This window comes from Jatropha curcas, chromosome 5 (genome assembly GCF_041381405.1).
Source record: "Jatropha curcas cultivar XTBG-Jc1 chromosome 5, XTBG_Jcur_1.0, whole genome shotgun sequence".
In the NCBI taxonomy this organism is placed as follows: domain Eukaryota; kingdom Viridiplantae; phylum Streptophyta; class Magnoliopsida; order Malpighiales; family Euphorbiaceae; genus Jatropha; species Jatropha curcas.
Window position 1 is genome coordinate 15,833,900 of NC_143155.1, and position 27,999 is coordinate 15,861,898.

Here is a 27,999-nt window from a genome sequence, read left to right on the forward strand (position 1 = left end):
GTTGGTGGACCGAATGGCTGGACACGAGATGGTCTCTTTGACCGATCTTGCTGTCGGGTATAATCAAATAATGATGCATTTGCCAGACAAAGAGAAGACGGCATTCATCACGGAATGGGGAACCTACTGCTATAGGGTCATGCCCTTCGGGCTCAAAAATGCCGGGGCAACCTATCAAAGAATGGCAACGACCATCTTTCACGACATGATTCACAAGGAGGTGGAAGTGTATGTGGATGATATGGTGGTTAAGTCAAAAACAACCGAAGAACATACAACAGCACTTGAGAAGTTCTTCCTTAGACTTCGAAAGTATAATTTGAAGCTCAACCCGGCGAAATGTCTGTTTGGAGCCACGTCCGGAGTATTTCTGGGGCATATGGTTAGTCGGAAGGGCATAGAGATTGACCCTTCAAAGGCCAAAGCTATTCTGGAAATGCCAGCACCAAAGACCGAAAAAGAAGTCCGAGGTTTCTTGGGAAGGCTACAGTACATCAGCCGTTTCATCAATCAGTTGGCTGATACCTGTGGCCCAATTTTCAAGCTACTTAGGAAAGGAGTGGCAGTCAAATGGAATGAGGATTGTCAGGCAGCTTTCGACCAAATCAAGCAATACCTGTTATCCCCACCAGTTTTACAACCACCAAGGGTAGGAAAGCCTTTGCTATTGTACCTATCAGTGACAGAAGAAGCTATGGGTGCAATGTTAGCTCAGCAGGCAGAAGATACAAGGGTAGAAAATGCCGTGTATTACCTCAGTAAGAGGATGCTAGAATACGAATTGAAATATAATAAAATAGAGAAGCTGTGTTTGGCTCTGGTCTGGGCATGTACAAAGCTGCAACATTACCTCTCGTCTTACACTACGCACGTTATTTCTGAATCGAACCCCTTGAAATTCCTTATGGAAAGGCCGGTCCTTGACTGTAAGATGGCAAAGTGGGTATCGGTGCTTGCAGCTTATGACCTAAAATTTGTACAACGGAAGGCAGTAAAAGGCGGAGCCTTGGCTGACCAATTAGCAGAACTGCCAGTTGAAGACCAAATGCCGGAGGTGGAATTTCCTGATGAAGACTTGTTGAATTTGGAAAGAGAAGTCTGGGAGATGTACTTTGATGGAGCTTCAAACTACCATGGAAATGGGGTTGGTGTCGTATTCAAAACTCCTTGTGGAGAGTACGTCCCAATTGCAGTTAAACTAGACTTCGACTGTACCAATAATGAGGCCGAATACGAAGCCTGTATCAAGGGATTAGAAGCCGCCCTAGAAAAAGAAATAAAAATCCTTAGGGTTTTCGGAGATTCCAACCTGATAGTCTCCCAGGCCCTAAGGAAGTGGAAAATCAAGGAAGAGCGTTTGGTTCCTTACCTACAACGCTTAGACGAATTGGCTCAACAATTTGAGGAATTATCTTTTCACTACTTACCGCGAGCCAAGAATCAGTTTGCCGATGCCCTAGCTACTTTGGCCTCCATGGTCAATGTAGAGGGAGACCAAGTCATTCGACCTCTGACAGTCCGGCTACAGAAACAGCCAGCACACGTTATGAATTTGGTGGATGACAAGCCTTGGTACTGGGATATACAGAACTATCTTCAGGGTGAAGCCTATCCGGAGGGATCCACTAAAACTGATCAACGGACATTGAGACAGTTAGCATCCGGATATTTCCTTACTGAGGGAATTCTGTATAAAAGAAGTTGGAGTGGCTTGCACCTGAGGTGCATTGACGAAGAAGAGGCTCAAACCATCATGGATTCCGTACATAATGGGGAATCTGGTCCACACATGCATGGGATGGCCCTGGCTCGGAAAATTATGAACCTGGGTTATTACTGGTCAACTATGAACGAAGATTGCGTGAGGCACACACGGAAATGCCACGAGTGTCAAATTTTCGCTAAACTGCAAAGGCAGCCTCCGGTCAATCTGAATCCCATAGCCTCACCATGGCCTTTCGCAATCTGGGGCATAGACATAATTGGAAAGATCCATCCGAAGGCCTCTAATGGCCACCAATTTATCCTGGTTGCTGTTGATTATTTCACAAAGTGGATCGAGGCAGCCTCCTATTCGGTTTTGAATGCCAAGAAGGCAGCACAGTTCGTTCGTACCCACATCCTTTGTCGGTATGGAACACCATTCGAGATTATCACTGATAATGGATCTCATTTTCAAAACGAGTTTTCAGACCTGCTGAAGCGAAAGAAGATCCAGCATCATAAGTCCTCTCCCTACCGTCCACAGACGAACGGGGCAGTTGAGGCTGCAAACAAGGCCATAAAGGTCATTTTGCAGAAGACAGTTCAAAAGCATAGATCTTGGCACGAACAGTTACCAAATGCCTTATGGGGATATAGGACTTCAATCAGAACGCCTACTGGGGTGACCCCGTATTCCTTAGTATATGGCATGGAAGCAGTATTACCTATTGAGCTGGAAGTTCAGTCGGCGAGGATCATCCGGGAAAGCCAGATCAGCGAAGCAGATTGGGTTAAGAATTATCATTTGCAACTCTTGGGCATGGATGAAAAGCGACTACGAGCAATCCACCAAACTCAAGTGTATCAAAGAAGAATGGCCCGGCATTTCAATAAAAAGGTCAAAGACCGTAAACTGGAAGAGGGTTGTTTGGTCCTAAAGGAAATTAGACAGCCAATCATAGACCCACGTGGGAAGTTTCGTCCTCATTGGGCTGGACCCTATGTGTTGAAGAAGATACTATCTGGCGGAGCCGTCATCTTGACTGATTTGGATGGTTTGGAATTCACAAATCCATGTAATTTAGATCAGTTGAAAAGGTATTTTGTGTAATTGTAATCATTTGCATAATGTAAAAGGAACTACTTTAGACCTGATTCTCTTCGGAAAAAAGAAATTATATATCGGAGATATGTAGGCAGCCTTCATTGGGCGCGGTCTAAACATTAATAAAAAAAAAAGTCATTTCATAATTCTTTTCTTCTTTGCCAATAACAAAAAAAAAAGAAGAAAAAAAGAGAAAGAAAGAAAAACCCGCTAAGTCGAAAACCCGAAAGGGCGACTTAGGCAAAATTCGGGGCCCGCTAAGTTGAAAGCCCGAAAAGGGCAGCTTAGGCAAAAATGGGTAGCTCGCTAAGTTGAAAACCCGAAAGGGCGGCTTAGGCAAAACTTAGAGCTTAAAAAAAAAATAATAATAAAGTTGGAAAATGCTTGGAAAGTTTGAAAGACAAATGACATTCATAATTCAAGCAAGCAGTTCAAATCAAGCAGAAAGCAAAAGATTCCAATAAATAATAAAGTCTAAACCAAAGTCTCAAGTAAAAAGCCAAAAAAGGCAAAGCATACATCCAGAAATAAACCCAAAAAAATCATAAGTCTATAGAAGTCTAGGTATCCCGCCACCTCCGTGGAGCGGCATCCTCTGAGTCTTCTACCGAACCAGCCTTGCCTGTCCGAGGAGCCAGCACGATCTCCTCACCAGTCCCAACCTCATCCTCAGCATCAGCTTGAACCCAACCTTCGAGTACGCTCAGCAGTGCAGTCCTCCTTGGTCTCTCAATTGGCCAGACAGTAGTAATGAACCAGGCCCGGTACTCGAGAGAAGTCTGAACGCTGGTAGGATCAGGTAAAGGTCTAACCATACGGTGATCTCTAACCCAAGCTTTAAGAACAGCTCGGGTAACACCAGCAGTAATCGCAGAATCAGCTGAAATGTCATCCATAATAGGGATAGTCTGATCTATCCCCATCTGCCTCAGAACGCGCGAAGCGCAGTACCAAGTACAGTGTGTGAGGCCTAGGAGGTAAACCCGAGAATGGCGGAAGCTGACCTGAATAAAGCAGTTGATATTATACCAAGGGACGAACCACAGTATCTCATTTGGACCCAATTCAACCAGCCATGAAGTCCATGTTTTAATAGAAGGGTGGGAGAGCAAGATTTTCCGCATGCGATATTGAGAAGGATTGTAAGGAAGGGAGGTTGGAGCAGCCACTACTTGAAGGTGATCCCTCAACCAAACCTGAATAATGGATCTTTTCCATTATAAGAAAAAAAGAAGAGGAAGAGGAAGAATGAGGTAGGATAATAGAAAAATACCTGGAGAATGATGGGGGAAACAGTCCAATCATCGAACCCTAAAGCAGCTCTGTCAAGACTTCTAATGGTCTCAGCCAGCACAATACCGCCAATGCAACCCATATCCTCCATTTGCCAAACCATAGGGCAAAGCCGCAAGTCTCCGAAACCCGGGTCACGGTTGAATAAGAAACCAGCCAACAAGCAAAAAACCAGGGCCCGCATCCTCAGCCTCATCCGGTCAGGATCGTCCAAGCAAGTCTCTGAAAATTCATCAATCAGGGGTAGCAGAATCGCCTTCTGGTCATCCACAATCATAGCCTTAGCCTGTGGCCGGCTAAACCGAAACAAGTTCTCAAACGACTTAACATACCCAACTTTCACCTCGTGCCTAACCAAGGGAGCATTGGGATCACACCCTATAATCGCACAAAATTCCTCAAAGAGAGGGCACATTTCCTCCATCATAGCCCCAAACCGAAAGACGTGAGCCTCAGGATCCCAAAATCTAATACAGGCTCGCACAAAGTCCCAGTCAACTACTACGCCCCTAAGAGTGATAACAGGAGAAATCCCGTACCTCCCCAAATTGATCTTTTCAACTTTGGAGAGACTCCTGGTCCAGCTATGCATGCTATGATTGTAAAAGGGATTCATGTTTCTTATTTATTTATCCTTCCTGTTTTTATTAAAAAAAAAAAAAAAATAAATAAATAAATAAATATAATAAATAAAAAAAATAAAGAAAAAAGGAGGGAGAGAGAGAACTGACCTAAATAGTTGTTTAAGCACAATGTTTGAGAGTCAGAATGAAAGAAAAAGGGGCTGAAAGCAACCTTTTTTATTAAGAAAGTCGCGCCTAAAGGCGGCTGCCCGCGCCCTCTAAGGCGGGTATGCCCGCCCAGGAAGGGCGGGCACGCCCGCTCAGCGTGGGCGGACATGCCCGCCCAGCTAGGGCGGGCACGCCCGCCCAGCGTGGGCACACATGCCCGCCCAGCTAGGGCGGGCATGCCCGCCCAGCGTGGGCGGACATGCCCGCCCAGCTAGGGCGGGCACGCCCGCCCAGAGTGGGCGCACATGCCCGCCCAAGCAGGGCGGGCACGCGCGCCTAGTATGGGCGCACATGCCCGCCCAAGCAGGGCGGGCACGCGCGCCCAGTATGGTCGCACATGCCCGCCCAAGCAGGGCGGGCACGCGCGCCCAGTATGGTCGCACACGCCCGCCCAGCCAAGGCAGGCATAAAATAAAAAAAAAAAGAAAAAAGAAAAAAAATAAATAGGAATGAAAATAAAAAAAAAATAACTTTTTCCTCTTCTCTTTCAAAAAAAAAGAAACAAAGTTTGTACTTTTTTTTTTTTTCCTTTTCTGCTCAAATCTCATACATACATATTGTCAAGTATTAATCAAGTGCAGGTACAAATAAGTTGAGTACAGAAATACAGGTCAAGATTCAATACAGGAAAATAAAGAGGGAAAGAAAGTAAAGGAAAGCAAAGAATTCTAGCAACCATCAGCGGCGAGACCTCCTCCGCCTCTGGTCGTCAAAAGCCTGCAGTGTCCAAGCTGACGTTAGTTCCTCCTGCATTCCAAGGATTAGCTCCATCATCTGACGGATCAAGCCGTCAGGAACCTGGAAATCGCACAAAAATACAAAGTCAATGTACAAATCTCTTATGAATCTTTTTTATGAGAGATTTACCAGTCATTACCTCATTAATGTCATCAGGAGGAAGAGCCAGGTGATTCACACGGTCCAGGGATACCTCCCTAAGAGACGAAGTACCCTCAGGAGTGTAATAGGAAATGCTGTATGGAAGGTGCAAGTTGGCCAAGCCCCGATGGACAGGCCTGGTAGCCTCTGAAATAGCCTGGGGAATCCTGAAGGCACCAACCAAATGACTAGGGCCAGCTCGAGACGGACCCTCCACCGGAGTAGAAGAAGAAGGCTGGGCCTCAGGCCTCCTCCTTGGAGTCCTGGCCGAAGAACCAGAAGCCCGAGAGGAACGTGTGCCAAGCGGCTGGGAAGGAGTCGACCTCGGGAGACTGTCGAACCTGGAGCCGATGGGCCGCATCAGAAACACCTGGCAGAATTCGTCGTAATCTCCACCTTGGATCAATTCCATGTACGGGATACCCTCAGTATGGACATCTGTAAGAACCATCTGTTTGCCCGCTCGCATGTCCTCAGGGGGAGGAAGAGGAACCGAGCGGCAGCCCCTAACCTGGAAGTTCACTCGCTCACCCAGGTAATAACGTCTCAGAACAGGATGTGATAAGACAAACCGTCGCCGAGACAGAGCATCTGATCGCCTGAAGTGGGGATCCGCCTCAATCCAATGTTGGAGTCGGGTGCCCATCGCCCCTACTTCAACCTATGTAAGAGAAGTAAATGTGTTAATAAATCTTTTTTCACACAACCAAGAGAAATTAGGAATGCACTCGCCTGCCCTATGGAACAAGTATCGAAGAAGCTCCGCAGATCTCCCAAAGACTGCCGGCGTAGAACAGACTGTTGGTTAGCTCGGTACCATCTCCAAGCTAAAGGTACCAACCCTAGCCCAAGATCAGTACGGGCCAGCTCAGGGCGGATAGAGGGGAAATACTCAAAGGCCCAAGTCTGCACAAGGAAGGAAAGGATTAATAATAAAAAAGGGGGCACAGAATGAGGATATGTTCTTTACATTACCTCCCAGAAATAGTAGGTCCCACTGAGCCTGCAGTGGCCTCGACTCATATCGCACATGTCATCATACATGCGGCTCAGAATAGCACCAGCCCAGTCATACTCAGAGAGGTGGGCCAAGTCCTCCAAACTCCTCAGTATAGAGGGATTAAACTTCTCTTTTCTGTTAGACCAAAAAGACGAAGCAAACAGCAGCAGCAGAGTGAATCTAGCTACCTGAGTCGCTGTTAGCTCTCCCTGTCTATGTCGAGCATAAATGCTAGGAGCTTGGGAGGATAACCAGTGCCTCGAAACACTCAGATCGGGGGAGGAATGGCTGGGTCTAACATTCCGGGGAAGGTCAATCCCTATCAGCTCCGTCATTCGGTCGGGGGTAACCGCAGTCCTCCAATCGTCATACAGCTCGATCGGCTGAGTACCAAAAGGAATCCCAGAAATCAATGAAAAGTCAGTTGGGGTCATCGTCATCTCGCCCCAAGAGAAGTGGAAAGTGTTGGTGGTGTCCCACCATCTCTCAGCCAACGCGCCCAGTAAACTTTTGTATTTCTGCCTACCCAGCTCGAGATTTCTTAAGAAGCCCAGGTGAGAGGGGTCAATGATGGCTCCGACCGGGTTATTAGGATCAAGTATGTCAAATGGGATCTCAGCAATAGAGGACTCGCCCACGTCCAGCCTTATATATGCGTCCTAGAAGGTAAAACAGTTTAAGGTTATCCTTTGGTTCCTAACTAAAAGATATCCTAATCCTCCCCCAGTACCATACTAATAAAAGTGGTAAGATTCAATCACGATTTGGCCTAAGGCCCAAAAATCATAATTTGGCCTAAGGCCCAAAAAATCACGATTTGGCCTAAGGCCCAAAAAAAAAAGAAAAATCATAATTTGGCCTAAGGCCCGAAAAATCATAATTTGGCCTAAAGCCCAAAAAATTCACACTTGGCCTAAGGCCCAAATATACAGAAGCGAAGGGAGCTTACCTGGGCAAAGACGCCGGTCATGGAAGCATGATTGTCAGCGTCCGCCGTAAGATTGGCATCGTCAACAGAGATTCCCAGAGACTCCAGGAGATCCTCACCGCTGCTATGGCTCGGGGAAACCATGATGAGAAAATTTGAGAGAATTTGAGAGAGCTCTTTTGATTTGGAGAGTGGAGAATGAATGAAGTAATGAGTTTTTGAGCTATTTATAAGCAAATAGCCAAGAGGCGGGTCTTTTGGACGCGTCCGATTTTCGCCTCCAAAATTTGTGTTTCAGACAACCACCGACTCCCATAAATCATTTTTTATGATAGTCAGTGGGGGGCAATTGTGAATACTCAAATTTTGAGGCTCAAAGAGCCATTTTTTTCGGACTGCAAACAGTCCGGTCGGACCGGAGGTCATTCAAAAAAGTTCACCGGAAGTGTGCCAATATGGTACTTGAAATGTCCGAAAAATTACGAGGATCACGGAACTGGTCTCGGAATATTTTTCCGAGATCCGGAACTCCCGGAAAAGCCTCCGGAATAATAAGGAGAAAAGGCACACGTGCCCGCCCACGGGGGCGGGCCTGCCCGCCCAAGCCAGGCGGGCATGCCCGCCTCGCATGGGCGGGCACACCCACCCAGCCTGGGCGGACACGCCCGCCCAGCATGGGCGGGCATACCCGCCCAGGCCAGGCGGGCATGCCCGCCCAGCTTGGGCGGACACGCCCGCCCAGCATGGGCGGACACGCCCGCCCAGCATGGGCGGGCACGCCCGCCCAGCTTGGGCGGACACGCCCGCCCAGCTTGGGCGGGCACACCCGCCCAAGCCAGGCGGGCATGCCCGCCCAGCTTGGGCGGACACGCCCGCCCAGAATGGGCGGGCACCCCCGCCCAGCTTGGGCGGACACGCCCGCCCAGCATGGGCGGGCACGCCCGCTCTCTTAGGCGGGCACGCCCGCCCTCGAGGGCGGGCAGGCGCGCCCGGGGTGCGTTTTTTTCCTATAAAAAGAGGCCCCGGGGCTCCATTTTACTCACTCAGTCTGTGTTGACGGACGCTCCTTCTCCCTACGCTCTTTGCGATTCTTTACTGCTTTCTTGCATTTTTTTTAGTTTTAATTTTATTTTATTGTTGTGATACCTGGTCACTTAAAATTAAATTAAAATTAATTCCCTTAACGAGGAGCTTAACCTGGAGTTAAGAAGCGGTCGACGATTAAATCAGGTATGTAAACAAAACTCTGCCTATTTAATTTTAGCACTTCATGCATGCTTCTCTTCTACTCCGCCTAAATTCTATAACGGCATAAATGCATCCATATCATCCACCAGGCAAATAAAATGGTCTTAAATAAATAAAATTAAGCTTAAGTGCCCGGTTAATTAATAATCGCGGTATTAAAGCTTAAATTCGACAATATTGGCTAAAAGCCTAGTTAATCAATAACTATGGTGAAAGTGCCTTATTTCGAACAGTTTTTTTGCCTAAGTCTAATTAATCAATAATTGTGACTAAAAGGCCCTGATTAAACACTTTTTTTATGGCAATAAATTGCCTATATTTCAATTTAATTAATCACTTTAGGCAAACAAATTGCCTATAAGTGAGAATTGATTCTTTTCCATAGCGACAAATCGCTTCAAGCAATATTTTGGCTAAAAGCCTTTAATTAATCACTTTAGGCAAACAAATTGCCTATAAGTGAGAATTGATTTCGTTCTCATAGCGACAAACCGCTTAAATCAAAATTTGGCTAAAAGCCTTTAATTAATCACTTTAGGCAAACAAATCGCCTATAAGTGAAGATTAACCTTTTTGTAGCGACAAATCGCTTAAATTAAATTTCTTTGGCTAAAAGCCTTCGAACAATTTTTTTTTTTGGCAAATAAACTGCCTTAAATCAATCCATTTAGGCGATAATCGCCCAATTAATATCATTTAGCAAATTAAGTGCCTAAACCAATATTTTGGCTTTAAAAGCCTTAAAACAATTCGTTTTGGCACAAATGCCTTAAAAAATCAATCTTTTGGCAAGAATAAGCCCAAATTAAACTCTTTTGGCTAAAAGCCTCAAAATCAACATTTTGGCACCAAGTGCCTAAATCAATCAGTCTTTTGGCAAAAAGCCTAAACAAAATGCACGGAGCATACACACACTCATGCATAAAGCATCCCATTCAAAGCCCTCTAAAAAGAGGCGTATCGAACTACGTCGACTTTGATCTTCCATTCAAACGGAAGTACGTAGGCACGTTTGGGATTTAACCCCGAGCGGCAAGTCAAAATCACATAAACCTTTTATTTGGTCCAATCACATCATTTACCTTGCAAAGCATTCAAGCATTCATTCATGGTTAGTTTATCAGCATGACATAGTCTCGGGATCCATCTCGGGTTTGCACACCATGCTTTAGACATTGGGTAATTAATCTAGTAACTAGGTTAATTAAAAATGGAGTCACTTAGGGTTTTTTCCTAGTTTACCCTGAAACAATTAAACAAGGTGGCGACTCACACATCACGTGCATTTCTTCCTTAGTCACATGCCTTCTTATTGCATTTGATATTTTGGGGAGGGGTTCACAGCGACAAGCAGATCTGAGTGTCAGAAGCAATTGGACCAGAAGACGCGAGCGCGATATTCATATGCGCGGGCGCGAGAAAGCACCTTTGAGAGGCAGAAAGTTTGCCAGCAAAATACGCGAGCGCGACTTTCATATGCGCGAGCGCGAAAAGAACTTGAGAGGCAGAGAAGAGCACGCCCAAGCCATGCTATGTAGCACGCCCGTGCCATGTACGCCACTTTTGTTGTTTTGCAGGTCAGAGGGGAGCACGCCCAGGCCGTGCTCATCAGCACGGCCGTGCCACGATCAGACCAACTCATTTATTGGCGCCCCTATTTAAAGAGCACGCCTCCAAACCTTCTCTTTTCCATCTCGCACGCCCTAGCCGTCAACTCCTTTCTCTCAAACTTTCTCTTTTCTTCTCCCTTTTCTCTCAAATCAAACACTCTCCACACCAAATTTTCAAATAATCATCTCCAACCATGCCTCCTAGATACAAACGTAGCAGACCCGCATCCTCAGTTGCCGCTCGAAAACGCCCAACTGCGCGATCCACCACGGCTCCTCAACCTCCTTCACCTCCAGCAATTCCTTTCGACTTTGCCTGATCAGAACAACAAGAAAGGTACACAAAATTATCTCTTCGGCCTATTTTACCGAATCGATTCATTGATGAAGCTGCTTTAGCACAAGTGGGTCTTAGAGATATTGTGTTAGAACCTCTTAGGCGAATAGGGTGGGGACAGTTTCTTGAAATGAAGGACTTAGTTTATGCTCCATTAACTCTAGAATTCTTAAGCTCTTATTCATCTTTTATCCGGTTTTTGCCTACATCTCCACCAAGCAAAATTCGTTTTAGGCTTCTTAGCCAGGATTTTGAACTGTCTGTGAATGAGATTAGCCAAATTTTCGGATTCCCCACAGAAAATAGTCAAATTCAAATTTCTAGTGATTTTAGTGCACGCAATACTTGGCGAGAATTTACCGGTGAAGTAAATTATAATCCTAGATATTCGAAAGCGTCAAAATTGAAAAAACCTTCCTTGCGGTATATTCATAAATTTTTGTCAAATACTATATTTGGAAGGAGTGAAAGTGATGGGGTGTTAGGTTTGAATGAGCTATATTTTCTATAGGCGATTGAGAATGGAGTCTTGTTGAATGTTGGGTATTGGCTCTGCCAGAGATTTGCAAAGATGGCTCGAGCCGACAAAGGAGCTATAATGATGGGGTGTTTTGTAACCCGAATTGCTAGATATCTACAGGTTTGGAACCCGGCTAGGCCAATTTATGATAGTGTAGGAGGGGGGCGTGGTACCAGGCTGGATGTCGATGTTATGATTCATATGAAGTTGATTGAAAAAGTTGGGGATGCATATCGAGTAATAGGTGCCCCAGAGAATGATTCTGATGAGGAAGAAGCCGAGGCTGCAGGCGGTGCTAACATGGAGGAGGATATCCCTCCACCTTTTACTTCTTCTTTTGGTGCAGGTACATCGGGTGCTGGCCCATCGTTCCAAGGCACATCCAACATGTCAAATGATGAAGTCCTTGCAAGGATGATGTCTCGAATGGACCTCTTTGACACGCGCCTTAGCGGAATGGAAACAATGATCACAGACCGTTTCCAGTCCATTGAGATCATGAATGGCAGTCTTGATTCTAAGATGGACACCATGCAAGGACAACTGCAGACCATCCTCCAGTTTCTGCAGCCACCCCCACCACCAGAAAATTGATGGATTTCTCTTTTCTTTTCTGTTTTTGTTTATGTTTCTTTTGTTCTAATACATTGTCGTGGTTGTTTTCCCTTTTAACTTGTTTATTTGTTATGTGGATTTTTATAACCCCTTAGTAGTTTTTGTTCTTAATGTTTAGTTGCTCCTTTAGCTAAGACACTTTCCACCACCTTTCTATTGTATTGTTCAATACAATGTTGGTAAGTTTTTCTTCTTCTCTCTTACTGCTTTTCTTCAAGTAATGAAATAAGTTTGGGGAATTTATACACATTGGGGACAATGTGATTGATTGAATTGGGGGAAGGGAATTTTATCTAAAAATTTTTGTTGTTTTTGCTTAACATGGTTGGAATGATTACAAGTAAGCTTGAAGATTCTCATGTCTAGTAATAAGTGTTAAACATAATTGATTCTCAATTCTAGCATATTTAAGTTTTGAATTTGAAATTTTGATTTAAATATGTTCATTGATCTAAATTATTTGTTCCTAGAGTTTTAAACACTGATTTTTATGAGAGTTATGATATATAGGTGTGTTTCACTCTAAAGTATTTTAAACCTCGGCATTCCTAGAACAAAACTTAGAAATCCCTTCGAGGCGAAAAATTTAAATGTTTACGTTTTGAAAGAGATGATTTAGGCAATTTTTTGTTGAAACCTATATTTAGCCTAGACCACCTAAATTAAAAATATGACTTTTGAAACCAACTTTGAAGCCTAAAAACCGTAAATTTTTCTTCCTCACCCTCAATAAACCAAGCCATTAAAACCAAAATTCAATTTTCCTACCCTAAGTACAAAGGATTGTATGATTGAAATATTCGATTTTTAATTAGAATGTAGCAACAAAAGAGGGAGAATTCATCAAATAATACTAGCAAATAAAGAAAAGAAGAAAGAATCAAGAAAGAGGCACATGAAAAGCAATCAAAAGAATTCAAGAAAAATAGAAAAAAAAGGGCAAGGAAGAAAAGTGCCAAAATATTAAGAAAAGACCTTGTCCAAGATGCCTCTAGCTAGTAAGAAAGTTTCAAAACAAAGACACTCCCTAGAACTAGAAAAAGTTTAATTAAAATAGAATCTTGAATGTTATACATCCTTTTGTACTCTTGTCTACATTTTATCCCTTTCTTTGATCAAGCAAAAGTTACACCAAGAAAGCCCCATTACAACCCAAAATAAAGACCTTCTGATCTTTTAATCGTATGCATTTATATCGTGGAGAAAGGATGACTAATTCTGCATATGGGAATGCCACTTTTGCTCTATAAATTGTCTTATTTTTAAATGCTTTAGATGATTCATGTCCTGTTTATCATAATTTGAATACGTATTAGTGTTGACAATCTCTTTAAACTTGTATTTTACTCAATGAACATGTTTTCTTCAAGAAATAAAAGACAAGCTTAAATGTGAATAGCATGGAGAACAATTGAGTCTATCCACTTATTTGCTAATCATGATATATTGAAAAGTTTATTGAGATCATCTTCAACCATGGTAAGCTAGTCATTTTCTTTTAGTTTTTTTTCTGCTTGAGGACAAGCAATGGTTTAAGTTTGGGGAATTTTGATAGGTGTTAATTCTATAGTGTTTTAATATAGTTTTTATTTGAATTTTAGTAAGTTTTATTGCTTTAATTTGATTTTAAATCACTTTTAGTATAATTATGTTCAAAAGCTTCCTTGATCTTTAATCCGCTTGATCTAAGAAAAAATTGCAGAAATTTGGCGCAGAAAAGAACTTTATAATACAAGGCACTTAGCTTCTAGCACGCCCAGGCCGTGCTAAAAAGCACAACCGTGCTAGAAGCCAAGGAAACCAAAGGAGAGACAGAAGAGAGCATGGCCAGGGTGTGCCAAAAGGCACGGCCGTGCTATAATGGGACCAGGGCATGTCAAAGCATAGCACGCCCGTGACAACTCTAGGCAGACTTCCAGAGAAAAGCACGCCCTTGCCGTGCTAAGTGGCACGCCCGTGCCTCAATGCTTCGCTAGCCCGTGCTACCTAGCACGCCCCGTGCTTCACTAGCCAGACTTCCAGACTAAAGCACACCCAGCCCGTGCAAGGAAGCACACCCGTGCTGCGCAGGCGGAACCAGCGGGAATTTAATGCGCAAATCAAGCTTTTTCTCACATGGGCCGACCTCGGGGAGTTTCCTAAACACACTAAACAAGACCTGGACCTATTCTTGAGGAAAAAGGAGTCCTAATCAAGAAGAAATCAAGAACCTAAACAGTCATGATCTCCTATAAAGGATTTTGCACTAAATAAGGATTCTATTTCCTAAAAGGAGTAAAACTTGCCTTCAAAAAAACTCTATATAAAGAGAGGAACTTCTCCTAACAAGGGATCTCGTTTTTTATGCAATTTCCTTACATAATTCTTTCTTTCTCTCAAGATTTCAAGCATCAAAGAATTGTGCCAAGATTCAAGGAAGCCATTAACATAGTTGTGATACAGTTTTTATTCTAAACCCTTCATCTTGTTTCTTTCTTTATTGTCTTTAATTATGATGAATGATTCAAGTATGATTGAGTTTAATTTAATTACTATGTCTAGCTAAACTCTTATACTAGGGAATTGATGTAACTTAATTCGATTCTAGTTTATAATATTAGATTTATTCTTCCTTGTTCTTGTTATAACTTATTATTGTGCTTAAGGCGTCCAGGCAGAAATTTTCCCCTGGATTGAATTATTTCAATAATTACATTCGGGAGAAGGGTTATTGATATGAAAAAGATAATAATTTACTTGAGAATAATAACTTGATGCGGAAGCTATATGGTTTGACTCAAGGGAGGTTTTCATAAGTTAATAAATTTTTAAGTTGTGAACTCACAAAACAACCATAAAACCTAATAATCTGATTTATGTTTAATTTCACTATTAAAGATAGGTAATTGAACTGGATTAGAATAACTAACAATAAATCGGGAGAGCTTGTTAGTGACTTTAGGGTTGTTCTCCTACTTGAACAATTAAAATTGATTAATGAACTAATAGAATAAGCTGGATAGAATTAAGTGAAATCAAATTCCCTAGTAGCTTAATCCTCTGATTTCTTTTCACTTGAATTTTGTGTTTGATCTCTTCTATTTTTACTTTAAATTTTATTTACCTTACAGCGAATCTCCTTTATCGTCGTCTAAATAATAATAGGTTAACATAATTTTGGTAATTGATAAACAATCCCTGTGGATACGATACTTTCTTACTCTATACTACTTGTTGCGATTTCGTACACTTGCGAAAAACGCTGTCAAAGCCCTAGGAAGAAATTTAATTCTCCCATCATACTCATTTCGAACTCACCCTGCATAATCTTAGAAAATTCCTTACAGAGAAGGTCGTTAGTAGAATCAAAGATTATGTCATCAACATATATTTGTACAACCAGAATATCATGTGCTTTGTTTTTAATAAAAAGTGTTGTATCAACCTTTCCTCTTGAAAAACCGTTTTCTAATAGAAACTTACTCAATCTTTCATACCAAGCTCTAGGAGCTTGCTTTAAACCATAAAGAGCTTTAGTAAGTTTGTAAACGTGATTAGGTTTATCAAAGATTTCAAAGCCCGGAGGTTGTTCTACATACACCTCTTCATTTAGAAAACCGTTTAGAAAAGCACTTTTCACATCCATTTGATACAACATGAAGTTTTTAAAACATGCAAATGCACAAAGCATTCTAATGGCCTCAAGTCTAGCAACCGGAGCAAAGGTCTCATCAAAATCGATGCCTTCTTCTTGGTTGTACCCTTGAGCCGCTAATCTTGCTTTATTTCTCACAACATTACCTTGTTCATCAAGCTTATTTCTAAACACCCATTTTGTTCCAATAACAGAATGGTTTTTAGGTCTAGAAACAAGTTTCCAAACTTGGTTTACCTCAAATTGAGTTAGCTCTTCTTGCATGGCAAGAATCCAACTTTCATCATTTTGAGCATCTTCTAAGTTTTTAGGTTCTATTTGAGAAACGAAAGCAACATTACCAAAATATCTTCTAAGTTGAGCTCTAGTCATCATCCTTTCTGAGGGGTTATCCATTATGTCTTCCTGGGGATGATACTTATGAAATCGCCAATCTTTTGGTAATTGAGAATCTTCATTTTCTGCTTCTGGCATTTGGCTTTCAACTATGTTCTGATCTTCATGTTCTAATTCTGGTTCAGCCTGATTATTGATGTTCTGATCGCTTCCTGGCTGTTCTAGTTGTTCTGATTGCTCATTCTGCTTCTCAGGAATAGAATCTACAACATCATCACTTTCTAATGTTCTAGAAGTAGAGTCAGTTTCATCAAACACAACATGTATTGATTCTTCTACAACTAGAGTCTTTCTATTAAATACTCTATATGCTTTACTATTATTAGAGTATCCCAGAAAAATCCCTTCAGAAGATTTTGCATCAAATTTAGCAAGATGATTTTTCTTGTTATCTAGAATAAAGCATTTGCACCCGAAAATATGAAAATAACCAATATTTGGTTTTCTACCTTTGTATAGCTCATACGGAGTCTTTTTAAGTTCAGATCTTACCAAAGCCCTATTTAGAATATAACAGGCAGTGTTGACTGCTTCTGCCCAGAAATACTTTGGTAGTTTAGAATCACTTAGCATGGTTCTGGCCATTTCTTGAAGTGTTCTATTCTTGCGTTCCACCACTCCATTTTGTTGAGGTGTTCTAGGTGCTGAGAAGTTATGGAAGATTCCTGTTTCGTTGCAAAAAGCATTGAATTTCTGATTTTCAAATTCTCCTCCATGATCACTTCTAATTGCCGTGATGTTGTATCCTTTCTCATTTTGTATTTTCTTGCACAGATGAACAAACATGTCATATGACTCATCCTTATTTCTAAGGAAGAGTGTCCAGGTGAATCTTGAGTAATCATCTACAATAACAAATGCATAGAATTTTCCTCCAAGACTAGAAGGAGTAATTGGACCAAATAAATCAAGATGTAGCAATTCTAAAGGTCTAGAAGTAGAAACCATGCCCTTAGATTTAAAAGAAGTTCTGGTTTGTTTGCCCATTTGACAAGCATCACAAATGTGATCTGTTTCAAATTTCAACTTTGGCAAACCACGAACCAAATCTTTCTTAGACAGTTTAGAAATAAGGTGCATGCTTACATGTCCAAGTCTTCTATGCCATAACCAACTAGAATTATCAATAGAAACTAAACATATATCCTGGTTATGCATATCAGAGAGATCTACTAGGTATATATTTCCAAACCTTTTTCCAGTGAATAAGGTTGTATTATCATGCATGTTCTGAACTTCACAATGAGAAGGTTCAAAGATCACTCTTCTATTTTTATCACAGATCTGACTCACACTTAACAAGTTATAATGTAATCCTTCTACTAAACATACATCTTCTATTGAAGAATTAGAACCTACCACACCAATACCAACAATTTTACCTTTTGCTTTGTCTTCAAAGCTTACCGTACCTCCCTTTTTCTTTTCTAATCTGGTGAACTTCTTTTTGTCACCAGTCATATGCCTAGAGTAAGCGCTGTCCATGTACCACATCTCTGTTTTCAGCTCGCTCATTAGGCACACCTGAAAAGATCAAGCAGTTTTAGGTACCCAACTCATATTGGGTCCTGGAGGGTTAGTGGTAACAGGTGCACTATGATTCTTGTTTTTGTTGAAACTTTGATGTTCTAAAGTCACAACATTAGAAACAGCATTTTTCTGATTAGAAACACGATTCAGTTTAGAAACGCTATTAGAACTTGTTTTCTCTTTAGAAAATGATTCTGAAATTGACTTTAGAATTATAATTTCAGTTTTCAAAGATTCATTTTCAGAATTCAGATTTTTGCATTTTTCTTCAAGCTGTGTCAGATTTTCAGAAAAACGATTATTACAATTTTTTAAGATCTTTGATTTCTATAATAAGATCTTTGCATGTAACTTCTTGATAAAAAGAATCTTTTAAATGATTACTTTCAGATTTTAATTTTCTGAAATCTTTCTTTAGAATTTTATGCTTTCTAACAAGTTTTTCAAACTCATTGCAAAGATTGTTGTAAGTATTTAGAAGATCACTTTCTGGTTCAGGTTCAGAAATACTTACAGTGCTTTCATCATTCTCATGGATCTTTGCATTTGTTTCGTTGATTCCAGCTTTCTGTGTTGAAGTCAGAGTGCTAATTTCTTTAGATTCGGAGTCGATAGTAGCCATCAGACAGATATTAGCAATTTCTTCTTGATCATTATGGCTTTCAAGATTAGAATCATCTGAATCGCTCCAGGCAGCTACGAAAGCCTGCTTTAGCTTCTCCTTAGTTGACTTCTTTTTCAGTTTAGGACAATTTGGCTTAATATGTCCAGGTTTGTTGCATTCATAACAAACCACTTCAGAAGTTTCTTTCTTGGGCAAGTTACTATTTTTGGATGGAAATTTCTTTTTATTAAACTTTTTCTGTGGCATTCCACCTTTTCGATAGAACTTTTTAAATCTTTTAGCAACAAGTGCTAAATCATCACTATCAAGATCAGAAGAACTTTCCTCACTAGAATCTATCCTCAAAGCCAGTCCTTTCTTTTTCTTATCTTCCGTTGTCAAGGAAGATTTCATTTCTTCTGAAACAAGAGCTCCTATAAGATAATCATAAGTGACGGGAGTCTCTTTGTAATTCATAACAGTTCCTATAGAATCCCATTTTCTAGGTAGAATTCTAAGGATTTTCTTAATAAGCTCATCTTCTGAAATTTCCTTTCCGAGAGTTCTCAAAGGATTAACTATATTGGTGAATCTAGAGTTTAGTTCTGCAATAGTTTCTCCTTCTTTCATACTAAACATTTCATATTCTCTCCAAAGGATATTTATTCTGGATTCTTTTACCCTGTCTGTACCCTCATAGGTTACTTTAAGTTTTTCCCATACCTCTGTTGCAGATTTACATCCAGACACTTTGTTGTATTCAGTTGCATCTAAAGCACAATGAAGAATATTAATGGCCTTTGCATTTACAGCGATATCATTCCAGTCACCATCGGTATATTCTTCTTCAGTTTTTCTAACTAGCTCATCTCCTACAGTTTTCATGGGAATGCGAGGACCAGTTATAACATTTCTCCAACAATTTATATCAACTGATTTCATAAAATTCTCCATTCTAGTTTTCCAGTAAGAGTAATTAGAGCCATTGAACAAAGGAGGTCTAGAAACTGATTGACCTTCTAAAGTGGAAAGAGGAAGTGGGGTTGCCATGGGATCTTATCTCTTAAGCGGTTAAGCTTAGGTAAGTCAAGAGCCAAGGCTCTGATACCAGATTGTGGGTCCCGAATATATATGGCACAACCCAAGAGGGAGGGGTGAATTGGGTTTTCTAAAAACTGAAATAAATTTTAGAAATTCTAAACAGAAATTAGAATTCTAAGCACAGTGGAAAAACACACACAGAACTTTGTGAGAGTAGAATATGAATTAGAATCTCCTCACAATGTTCTAATTTCAGATATAGAAAGTCTGTGTAAAGTGCAGCTATTGATTAGAACAGCTTCACACTGACTTGTACAATATCAGAGCTTCTTTATGAAGGAAAGTTATTGAACTTAGAACTTCCTCATAAAGTTTGCAAAACCATATATAAAGCAAAGTGAAAGATAGTTATTAAGTTTAGAACTTCTTCACAGAGCTTTAATCAAAAATTAGAACAACTTTACGATGGAGAGCTATCAAGATTAGAACATCCTCATAAAGTTTAGAAAACAAAATGGAAACCCAAACAGTGAATTATACTGGAAATAGAACAACAGTTAGAACATTGTATATTCACTATATTAGAATACCAGAGTTCTAATGTTCAGGATAGATGAAACTTATTGTTGTTTTAGAACATCTGAATTATTAACAATTTCAGCGTTTCTAAAATTAAACAAAAGTGTAAAAGAGACAGTATCAACCAAACTCCAGAAATAAAGAGATTAACACCGAGAGTTATAGTGGTTCGGCACTAACTCGCCTACATCCACTCTCCAAGACGCATCTTGAGATCCTCCACTAAGTTATCTCTTTTAAAGGGTAAGAGACAAACCAACAGTACAAGGCAATAGATAAAAAACATAGATCTACCCTTTTGTCCCACTAGATTTTCCAAAGGTTCTAGTTAACCTCAACCCTTTTTGTTTTTGGTAGAGTACAGAAAACTCGATTCAAGACATTACAATCCCACACATGGAGAAGGTCGCTTGATAACCTCTATCTCAATAGCTTCTAACCTAAGCTATTACACTCAAGAGTTTCACAAATAAAGAGCCTGTCTACTATAGAATACAGATTCTAAATAGACAGAAAGAAACGCCTATATAAGCACAGGAAAAACAATTTTATCAGATTAGAAGATCGATTAGAACACAGAATTGTTTTTCAAAAGTAATTGTAAAAATTCTTTTCACTTTAAATATTGAAAACGTTAAGAATAGAGATGAAAAGAAAATGGGGGTAGAGTAAGTTTTGAGAGATAAAGATTCGTTCAATGAGAGAGAGAGCTCTTAAAACCAATACTCTTACTTCACCAAATGTTTAAGGCATGAATGTTCCTTTATATAGGAAACAGAAGAGCTGTCACTTTTTGGAAAGAGATCAGAATATCTTCTTTCCTAATTTTTGAAGATGTTAAAAATCTTTGTTACCAAAAAATTGTTTTATCCCTTTTTGGTAAGAGAATAAAACCCGATTTTCACTTCCCTTTAGAAAAGATCTTCGACAGCATTTATTTTGGAGAGAAATTATTTGCGGAAAGATGCACTTACCAAAACCGAAAGAGATTTCTCTTTCATTTTAAGGTAAGCGAATAACTTTAAAACACCTTAGATCTTTCAAAATATATTTCCGAAAAAGTAAATGATTTTATTACCAAAAACATTAGAGAAGAAAATCTCTTTAGTTTTTAGGAAAAATAAATCTTTTCGATTTGAAGGAATATTTTCGAAAATAAATTATTTTGAAGAAAACTAATTTTCCGAAAAATATTTTTGAGAGAGAAAAAGATTTTTGTGCTCATATATGGACTTTCTTTCTATCCTACAAAGTTTCCCTAAATACCTAGCTACTAGGTCTTCGAAATCTTCTCACTCAAAGTATGATTTGCCTTGTATGATATTCTTTCCAAAGAAATTCTGCATAAAATAAAATTAGCACAAATAGCATAATTTTAATTTATTTGTTTTGTATTAATCATCAAAATCCGAGATTTGACCCTTGAGCCAACAATTCATGTTTAAGAGAACTAGTGCAAATGGGGAGGGGAACATTGCGTCTGGAAAAAATGCTCATACTAAGTTTATAATTTGACAAAAATGTCATCAAGGATTTTAATTTTATTGGTTGAAAATAAAAGATAATTAAATTTGATGGGTTATGTCAATCTCTTATTTAAATTTAAATTATACTGGATAAATTAAAAAATTATATTGTTTACTCTATAAGATAGATTTTAAATATGATAAGAATATAATATTATTAAAACTTATAAATTTATTGGCTGAATAAATAAAGATAATTTAAATTTGATGGGTTACATTAATTTTTTATTTAAATCTAAATTCTATTAGATAAAATAATAAATTATATTATATGGTATATTAATCTCCTAATTTAATTTAAGTTCCATTGGATAAATTAAGAAATTATATTAGATACTATATAAGTTATATATTAAATATGAAAAGAGTATAATATCATTAAGGATTTTAATTTTATTGGTTCAATAAATAAAGATAATTTAAATTTGATTAATCATACTAATTTCCTATTATATTCTATTGAAAAATAATAAGTTATATTATATATCAAATAAAGTTATAATGAATATGCTAAGAATAAAATATCTTTAAGGATTTTAATTTTATTGATTGAAAAAATCAAGGTAATTTAATTTGGATTGCTTATATTAATTTTCTGTTTAAATTTAAACTCTATTAGATAAATTAAAAAATGATATTATATATTAAATAAGGTATCTGTTGATAAACACATATCTTGAATAAGTCCAAGTCTTCTGCAATCTGTTATAGGATTTGAATTTGTATTTTATAATCTGTTGTATATCCTCTTTCATAGGGATTTAACTCTTGTACCTGTATATATATTTTACGCATGACAGTAATGAAAATTATCAAAATTTCCCTTGGATACCTTGGCTCTTTTATGGTATCAGAGCTACCTTAATATTTTTTTTTTCCTTCGAAATTTTCTACTTCTGCCAATGGCTTCTTCATCTGCTATTCCATCTTCAATTCCTTCTATTCAGAATCACGTCACTATAAAATTAAACTCTACCAATTATTTGTTATGGAAAACTCAAATCAGTCCTCTTCTCAATGGCCAACAGCTTATCCATCATGTGGATGGTTCTGTCTCTCCTCCACCGAAGCAAATCAACAATGCTCCTAATCCTGCATATTCTGAATGGTTTCTCAAGGATTAAACTGTTCTTGGCTGGATCCTGAGTTCTTTATCCGAATCTGTTCTCTCTCAGGTCGTTGGTGTTGCCACAGCTAATGAAGCCTGGACTCGACTAAAAGCACAATATGCCTCTGGTTCGAAAGCTCAAATTCGAACTCTTAAAACTTCTCTTCATGCTCTATCGAAAGGAACTGATTCTATTCCTGTTTACACGAGTCGTGCTAAACAGATTTTTTATCAGTTGTTGGCTCTAGACGCTGCGATTTCTGAAGATGATCTTATTGATCATATTCTTCGAGGGCTTGGTCAGGACTATCGTCCTTTTACTCGTAACATTGAAGCACGTCTCTCTTCGGTTTCTTATGATGTTTTATTGGGTCTATTGCTTTCTGAAGAGTTACAGCTTCAGAGTGCTGAAACGGTTACTCCTACCATTGCTCACTATACTAATGGTCCTGTGAATCGTAGTGGTTCCTCACGAGGTCGTGGTCATGGTGGACGCCGAGGAGGTTATTCAAATAATTCTGGTCGAGGAACAGGCTCTTTGAATAATAATTTTACGCCTGTATGTTACAATTGTGGTGGCCAAGGTCATACGGCCAATATTTGTCCAAGTCCAAGGTATAACCGCCAAAATCCCAAACCTGCAAGCAATTTCTCGTCCTCACCAAATTCAGCTCCTTAATCATGGATCGTGGATAGTGGAGCGACCCATCACTTGACATCTGAACTGGATAATCTTGCTCTTCATTTTGAATATTCTGGCACAGACGAAGTTGCTCTCATAAATGGTAAAACCTTGCCTATTTCTCATACTGGGTCTGCTTCTTTATCTCTAAATTCTCATACTTTTTCTTTACATAATGTCTTACGTGTTCCTACTTCAAACACTAATCTAATATCTGTTCGTCAGTTTACTATCTCTAATGATGTCTCACTTGAATTTTCCCCCAATTGTTTTGTGATTAAGGACCTTCGGTCGAAGCACATTCTTCACAGGGGACGTGTTAAGGATGGGCTCTATGTGTTGGCTTCTGCTGGTGTTTCTCCCTCTAGCAATTCAGTTTCGTTATCTACATGGCATGCTAGGCTCGGCCATGCTTGTTCTAGGACTGTTTCAAAAATTTTGTCTTCCAATAATTTGTCTTCAACGAATAAATTGAATAATTCTTTATGTGAAACCTGCTGTGTTAGTAAAACTCATAAATTGCCATTCTTTGTTCCACTTTTGTTGCTAAGGAACCTTTAGAATTAGTCTGTTCAGATTTATGGGGTCCTGCACCCATTGCCTCTACTGATGGATGCCTTTACTATGTTCTGTTTTTTGACCATTTCACAAAATACTCATGGATTTATTTTATTCGCAAAAAATCTAATGTCTATTCTTGCTTCACTCAATTTCGCCTAATTGTTGAAAAATTCTTTGGGAAATCTATTAAATATTTTCAATAAGATTGGGGAGGGGAGTTCCAAGCTCTTAAAAATTATTTGGCCCAAAATGGTATTGTACAAAGAAGTTCTTGTCCGCACACACCTGAACAAAACGGTTGTGCGGAAAGAAAACACAGACACATTACTGAAACTGGTATAGCTTATTTGTTTCATGCATCTTTACCACCAAAATACTGTGATCATGCTTTTGCCACTGTCGTTTACACAATTAATCGCTTGCCCACTCCAAATCTTAATCATATGTCTCCTTATCATAAAGTGTTTGGTCGTATGCCTGATTATAATTTTCTTAGAGTTTTTGGGTGTTCTTGTTATCCTTGGCTTAAACCGTACACTAAAAATAAACTTGAACCTCGTTCTACAAAATGCGTATTTCTTGGTTATAGTCTGCTCCACAAAGGTTACAAATGTCTTTCATTAGCCACTAATAAAATTTTCTATTCACGTCACGTTTTATTTGATGAGCAGGATTTTCCGTTCAAGCAAAGTGATGGTAGCTCCTCAATCCTTGGTTAACCACCTGCTTTTCCACTACTATCTCCGCTGCACAAACCGACCACAACTTCAACTTCAGAAATATTACCTACTACTGCTTCTACTCCAGCTGTTACTAATGTTAATACAGGTCTACTGCCCAATATTACTACATCAACTGCACACCGTGCTCCTTCACCACTTCAAAATATTGACCATGTTCCATCTGCACCTCAACCAGCCGAGTGCACCAGTCGGCATCCTATGGTCACAAGGTCAAAAACCGGCAGCTTAAAACCCAAATTATATCAGGCTGTTGTTCCTTCTGTTGCACCATCTTCTTATACAGAGGCTGCGAAATATTCAGTTTGGAGAGAGGCTATGTCAGCTGAAGTAGATGCCTTATTGTCTAATGGCACGTGGGACTTAGTTCCAAGATCACAAGCACCTAATATTATCGGTTGTAAATGGATATTTCGCATCAAAACTGAGTCAGAAGGTTCTATTGACCATTACAAAGCACGGTTGGTTGCGAAGGGGTTTCATCAACGCCCCGGTCTTGATTATATTGAAACTTTCAGTCCTGTTATTAAACCGGCCACTGTTCGATTGGTTTTATCAATTGCAATTAATCATCGTTGGGACATTCGTCAACTTGATGTCTCCAACGCTTTTCTCCATGGTATAATCGACGAACTGGTTTTTATGGTACAACCACAGGGATTTGTTGATCCAACAAAATTGGACTATGTTTGTGCTTTAAAAAAATCCTTATACGGTCTCAAACAAGCACCTCGTGCTTGGTATTTTTGTCTCTCAAAAGCATTACAAGAAATTGGTTTCTGTGGTTCAAAGGCAGACAGTTCGTTATTTGTTTATTCCACTAACTTTGATCTTGCCTATTGTTTAGTGTATGTTGACGACTTAATAATCACAGGATCAAGTGCCACTCTTCTTCGTAAATTAATTACTCAGCTCGGTTCAAAAATTACACTTAAAGACCTTGGTGCTCTTCATTATTTTTTAGGGGTTGAGGCAACATTCACAAAAGCTGGTCTACATTTATCTCAATCAAAGTATATACAAGATCTTTTACGTAACGCCAACATGCATGAAGCAGCAGCTGTGTCTACTCCTGCTACACCGCACCTTGCTCTATATCAGGAGTGTGGCAATTCCTTTGAGAATCCAACGTTATATCGGCAAATAGTGGGCATGCTGCAGTATCTAGCTTTGACTAGACCTGACATCACTATGGCGGTTAACAAAATGTCGCAGTTTATGCATTCTCCGTCGGTATCCCAATGGCAGGCAGTTAAACGCATTCTGCGTTATTTATGTGGAACAATTTCTCATGGTTTATTGATTCGTCCATCGTCTAATGGTAATTTAGTGGCTTATAGTGATGCGGACTAGGGTGGCGATCAAATTGATCGCAAAAGTACTACTGCTTATGCAGTATTTCATGGTGGTAATCTGGTCTCCTGGTGCTCCAAAAAGCAGAACACTGTTGCGCGTTCCAGTACAGATTCTGAGTACCGCGCTCTTGCAACTACAGCGTCTGAGTTGTATTGGCTACATGGTCTTCTTAAAGAGCTCAAACAGACGCACTCAGCCACTCCTCAAATTTGGTGTGACAATGTTTCCGCTACATACTTGGCTACCAACCCAATATTCCATTCTCGGTCTAAACATCTTGAACTTGATTTCCACTTTGTTCGGGATCAAGTTAGGAAGAAGCATCTTCAAGTCTCTTATATTTCTACGGCAGATCAAATCGCGGACTTGCTTACTAAACCTCTGTCTAAGACTAGGTTCCTTGATCTCAGATTCAAACTAAAGGTGGTTCCCTCCTTCAGTTTGTGGGGAGGTGATAAACACATATCTTGAATAAGTCCAAGTCTTCTGTAATCTGTTATAGGATTTGAATTTGTATTTTATAATCTGTTGTATATCCTTTTTTATAGGGATTTAACTCTTGTACCTGTATATATATTTTACGCATGACAGTAATGAAAATTATCAAAATTTCCCTTGGATACCTTGGCTCTTTTATCTGTTAACATTTTAATAATATAATATTTTTAAAATTTTTAATTTTATTGGTTGAGAAAATAAAATTAATTTAATTTTGATTGGTTATATTATACTATATAAGGTAGATATTAAATATAGTAAGGATTTAATACATTTTATTATTACTTCTATTAAACCTTAATTTAACTGGTTATAATTATTTTATGAAGAATAACTATAATTTGTTATTATTCATTAAGCAATATTATAAGATTTATTGTCTGTTATAAAATAGAAAATAAAATTCACTAGAAAAAAATATATATAAAATATAAAAAATAAAATTATAATATGACACGCTATATTAGCAAATCATATAACTCATTGAAATAATAATAAAAAAAAATTCTCAAACAAAGCAACCATAAAATTAAAAAAAATTCTCAAACAAAGCAACCATAAAATTAATTATGTGCTCATAGAATTTAGAAAAAAATTTAAAAATACTAAAAATATAAACGACGCTCTAAAAAATTGTTAATATATTAACTATTATAATAGATGTCTATCTATAATATATAACGTTTATATATGTATTGAAAATAAAATAAGTCAAGTCAAATTAGTCCTCATTTAGAATATTTATTATTTATTAGGAAAGCAACTGAACCTGGATAGTCTTTCCTTAGGACTCCTTATTTTATAAAATTTCTTTCCATTTTGTGAATTTTCTCTTAGATTTTTAATAATATAAATTGCTTCTTAATATTATAATTTATAACAAAAGATTAATAGAATATATATATATATATATATATATATATATATATATATATATATATATATATATATATATATATATATATATATATATATATATATAGTAAATTATATTAAACAAGTAAAACTCAACGAGCATAAGGAATGTTATATTAGCAAATCATACAACACAATGAAAGAAATTTTAGTAAAAAAATTATAAACGATGCTCTAAAAAATTAATAAAAGCTATCCATTTATAATATATAATGCCAAATTTAAATGTAATAACTCAAGTCAAATTAATCCTCACTTTTTAAAAAATTGTTATTTTTTATTTTATTATTTCATAAAAATGTTCTTTCTATTTTGTGAATGGTCTTGGAATTTTAGTAATATAAATTGTTTTATAATATTATAATTTATAACAATAGTAGAAAATTATATATATAAATTAAATTACATTTGCTTAAGATGATTAAAAGTCAACCAGTACAAATAATGTACAACGTATGTATGAGTCTAGGGATGTCAAAACGGGTTGGCGTATCGGGTTCAATACGAATTCGCCTAATATACAACACAATTAGGGTCAACACGAACATGACCCATTAATAATCGCATCAAATTTGTCAACACGAACACGACACGAAAATTAGGCAGGTGACACAGAACACAACCTGTGTAACCGGCCTAATATCATAAGCAGGTTAAGTGGATCATATTGACCCGTATATGATCTGTGTAACCCACATAATATCATATGCAAATTAAGTAAATCATGTTGACCTGTATCTGACCCTTTAACCTACTTATATTATTTCTAAATTTTAACCTATTTAACTCAAATTATATT

At 38.6% G+C, this 27,999-nt stretch overlaps 1 protein-coding gene across 1 annotated transcript; it reads left to right on the forward strand.

Annotated features, from left to right (window-relative positions):
• The first annotated feature begins 11,025 nt into the window (after window positions 1–11,025).
• Window positions 11,026–26,258, forward strand: LOC149496273 (uncharacterized). Its single transcript, XM_089721314.1, has 6 exons — window positions 11,026–11,262; window positions 11,407–11,652; window positions 22,516–23,063; window positions 23,145–23,545; window positions 24,520–25,664; window positions 25,785–26,258. The coding sequence occupies exons 1-6, from the start codon at window positions 11,026–11,028 to the stop codon at window positions 26,256–26,258; spliced, it is 3,051 nt and encodes a 1,016-aa protein (XP_089577440.1).
• The last annotated feature ends 1,741 nt before the right edge of the window (window positions 26,259–27,999 follow it).

Bases quoted from the DNA above. Each gene is read 5' to 3' on its own strand.
- LOC149496273 (XM_089721314.1), top strand. From the start codon at position 11,026: ATGAAGGACTTAGTTTATGCTCCATTAACTCTAGAATTCTTAAGCTCT. The intron at 11,263-11,406 runs GTAAATTATAAT...TATTTTCTATAG, and splicing joins GGCGAGAATTTACCGGTGAA to GCGATTGAGAATGGAGTCTT. The intron at 23,064-23,144 runs GTATAACCGCCA...GATCGTGGATAG, and splicing joins AATATTTGTCCAAGTCCAAG to TGGAGCGACCCATCACTTGA.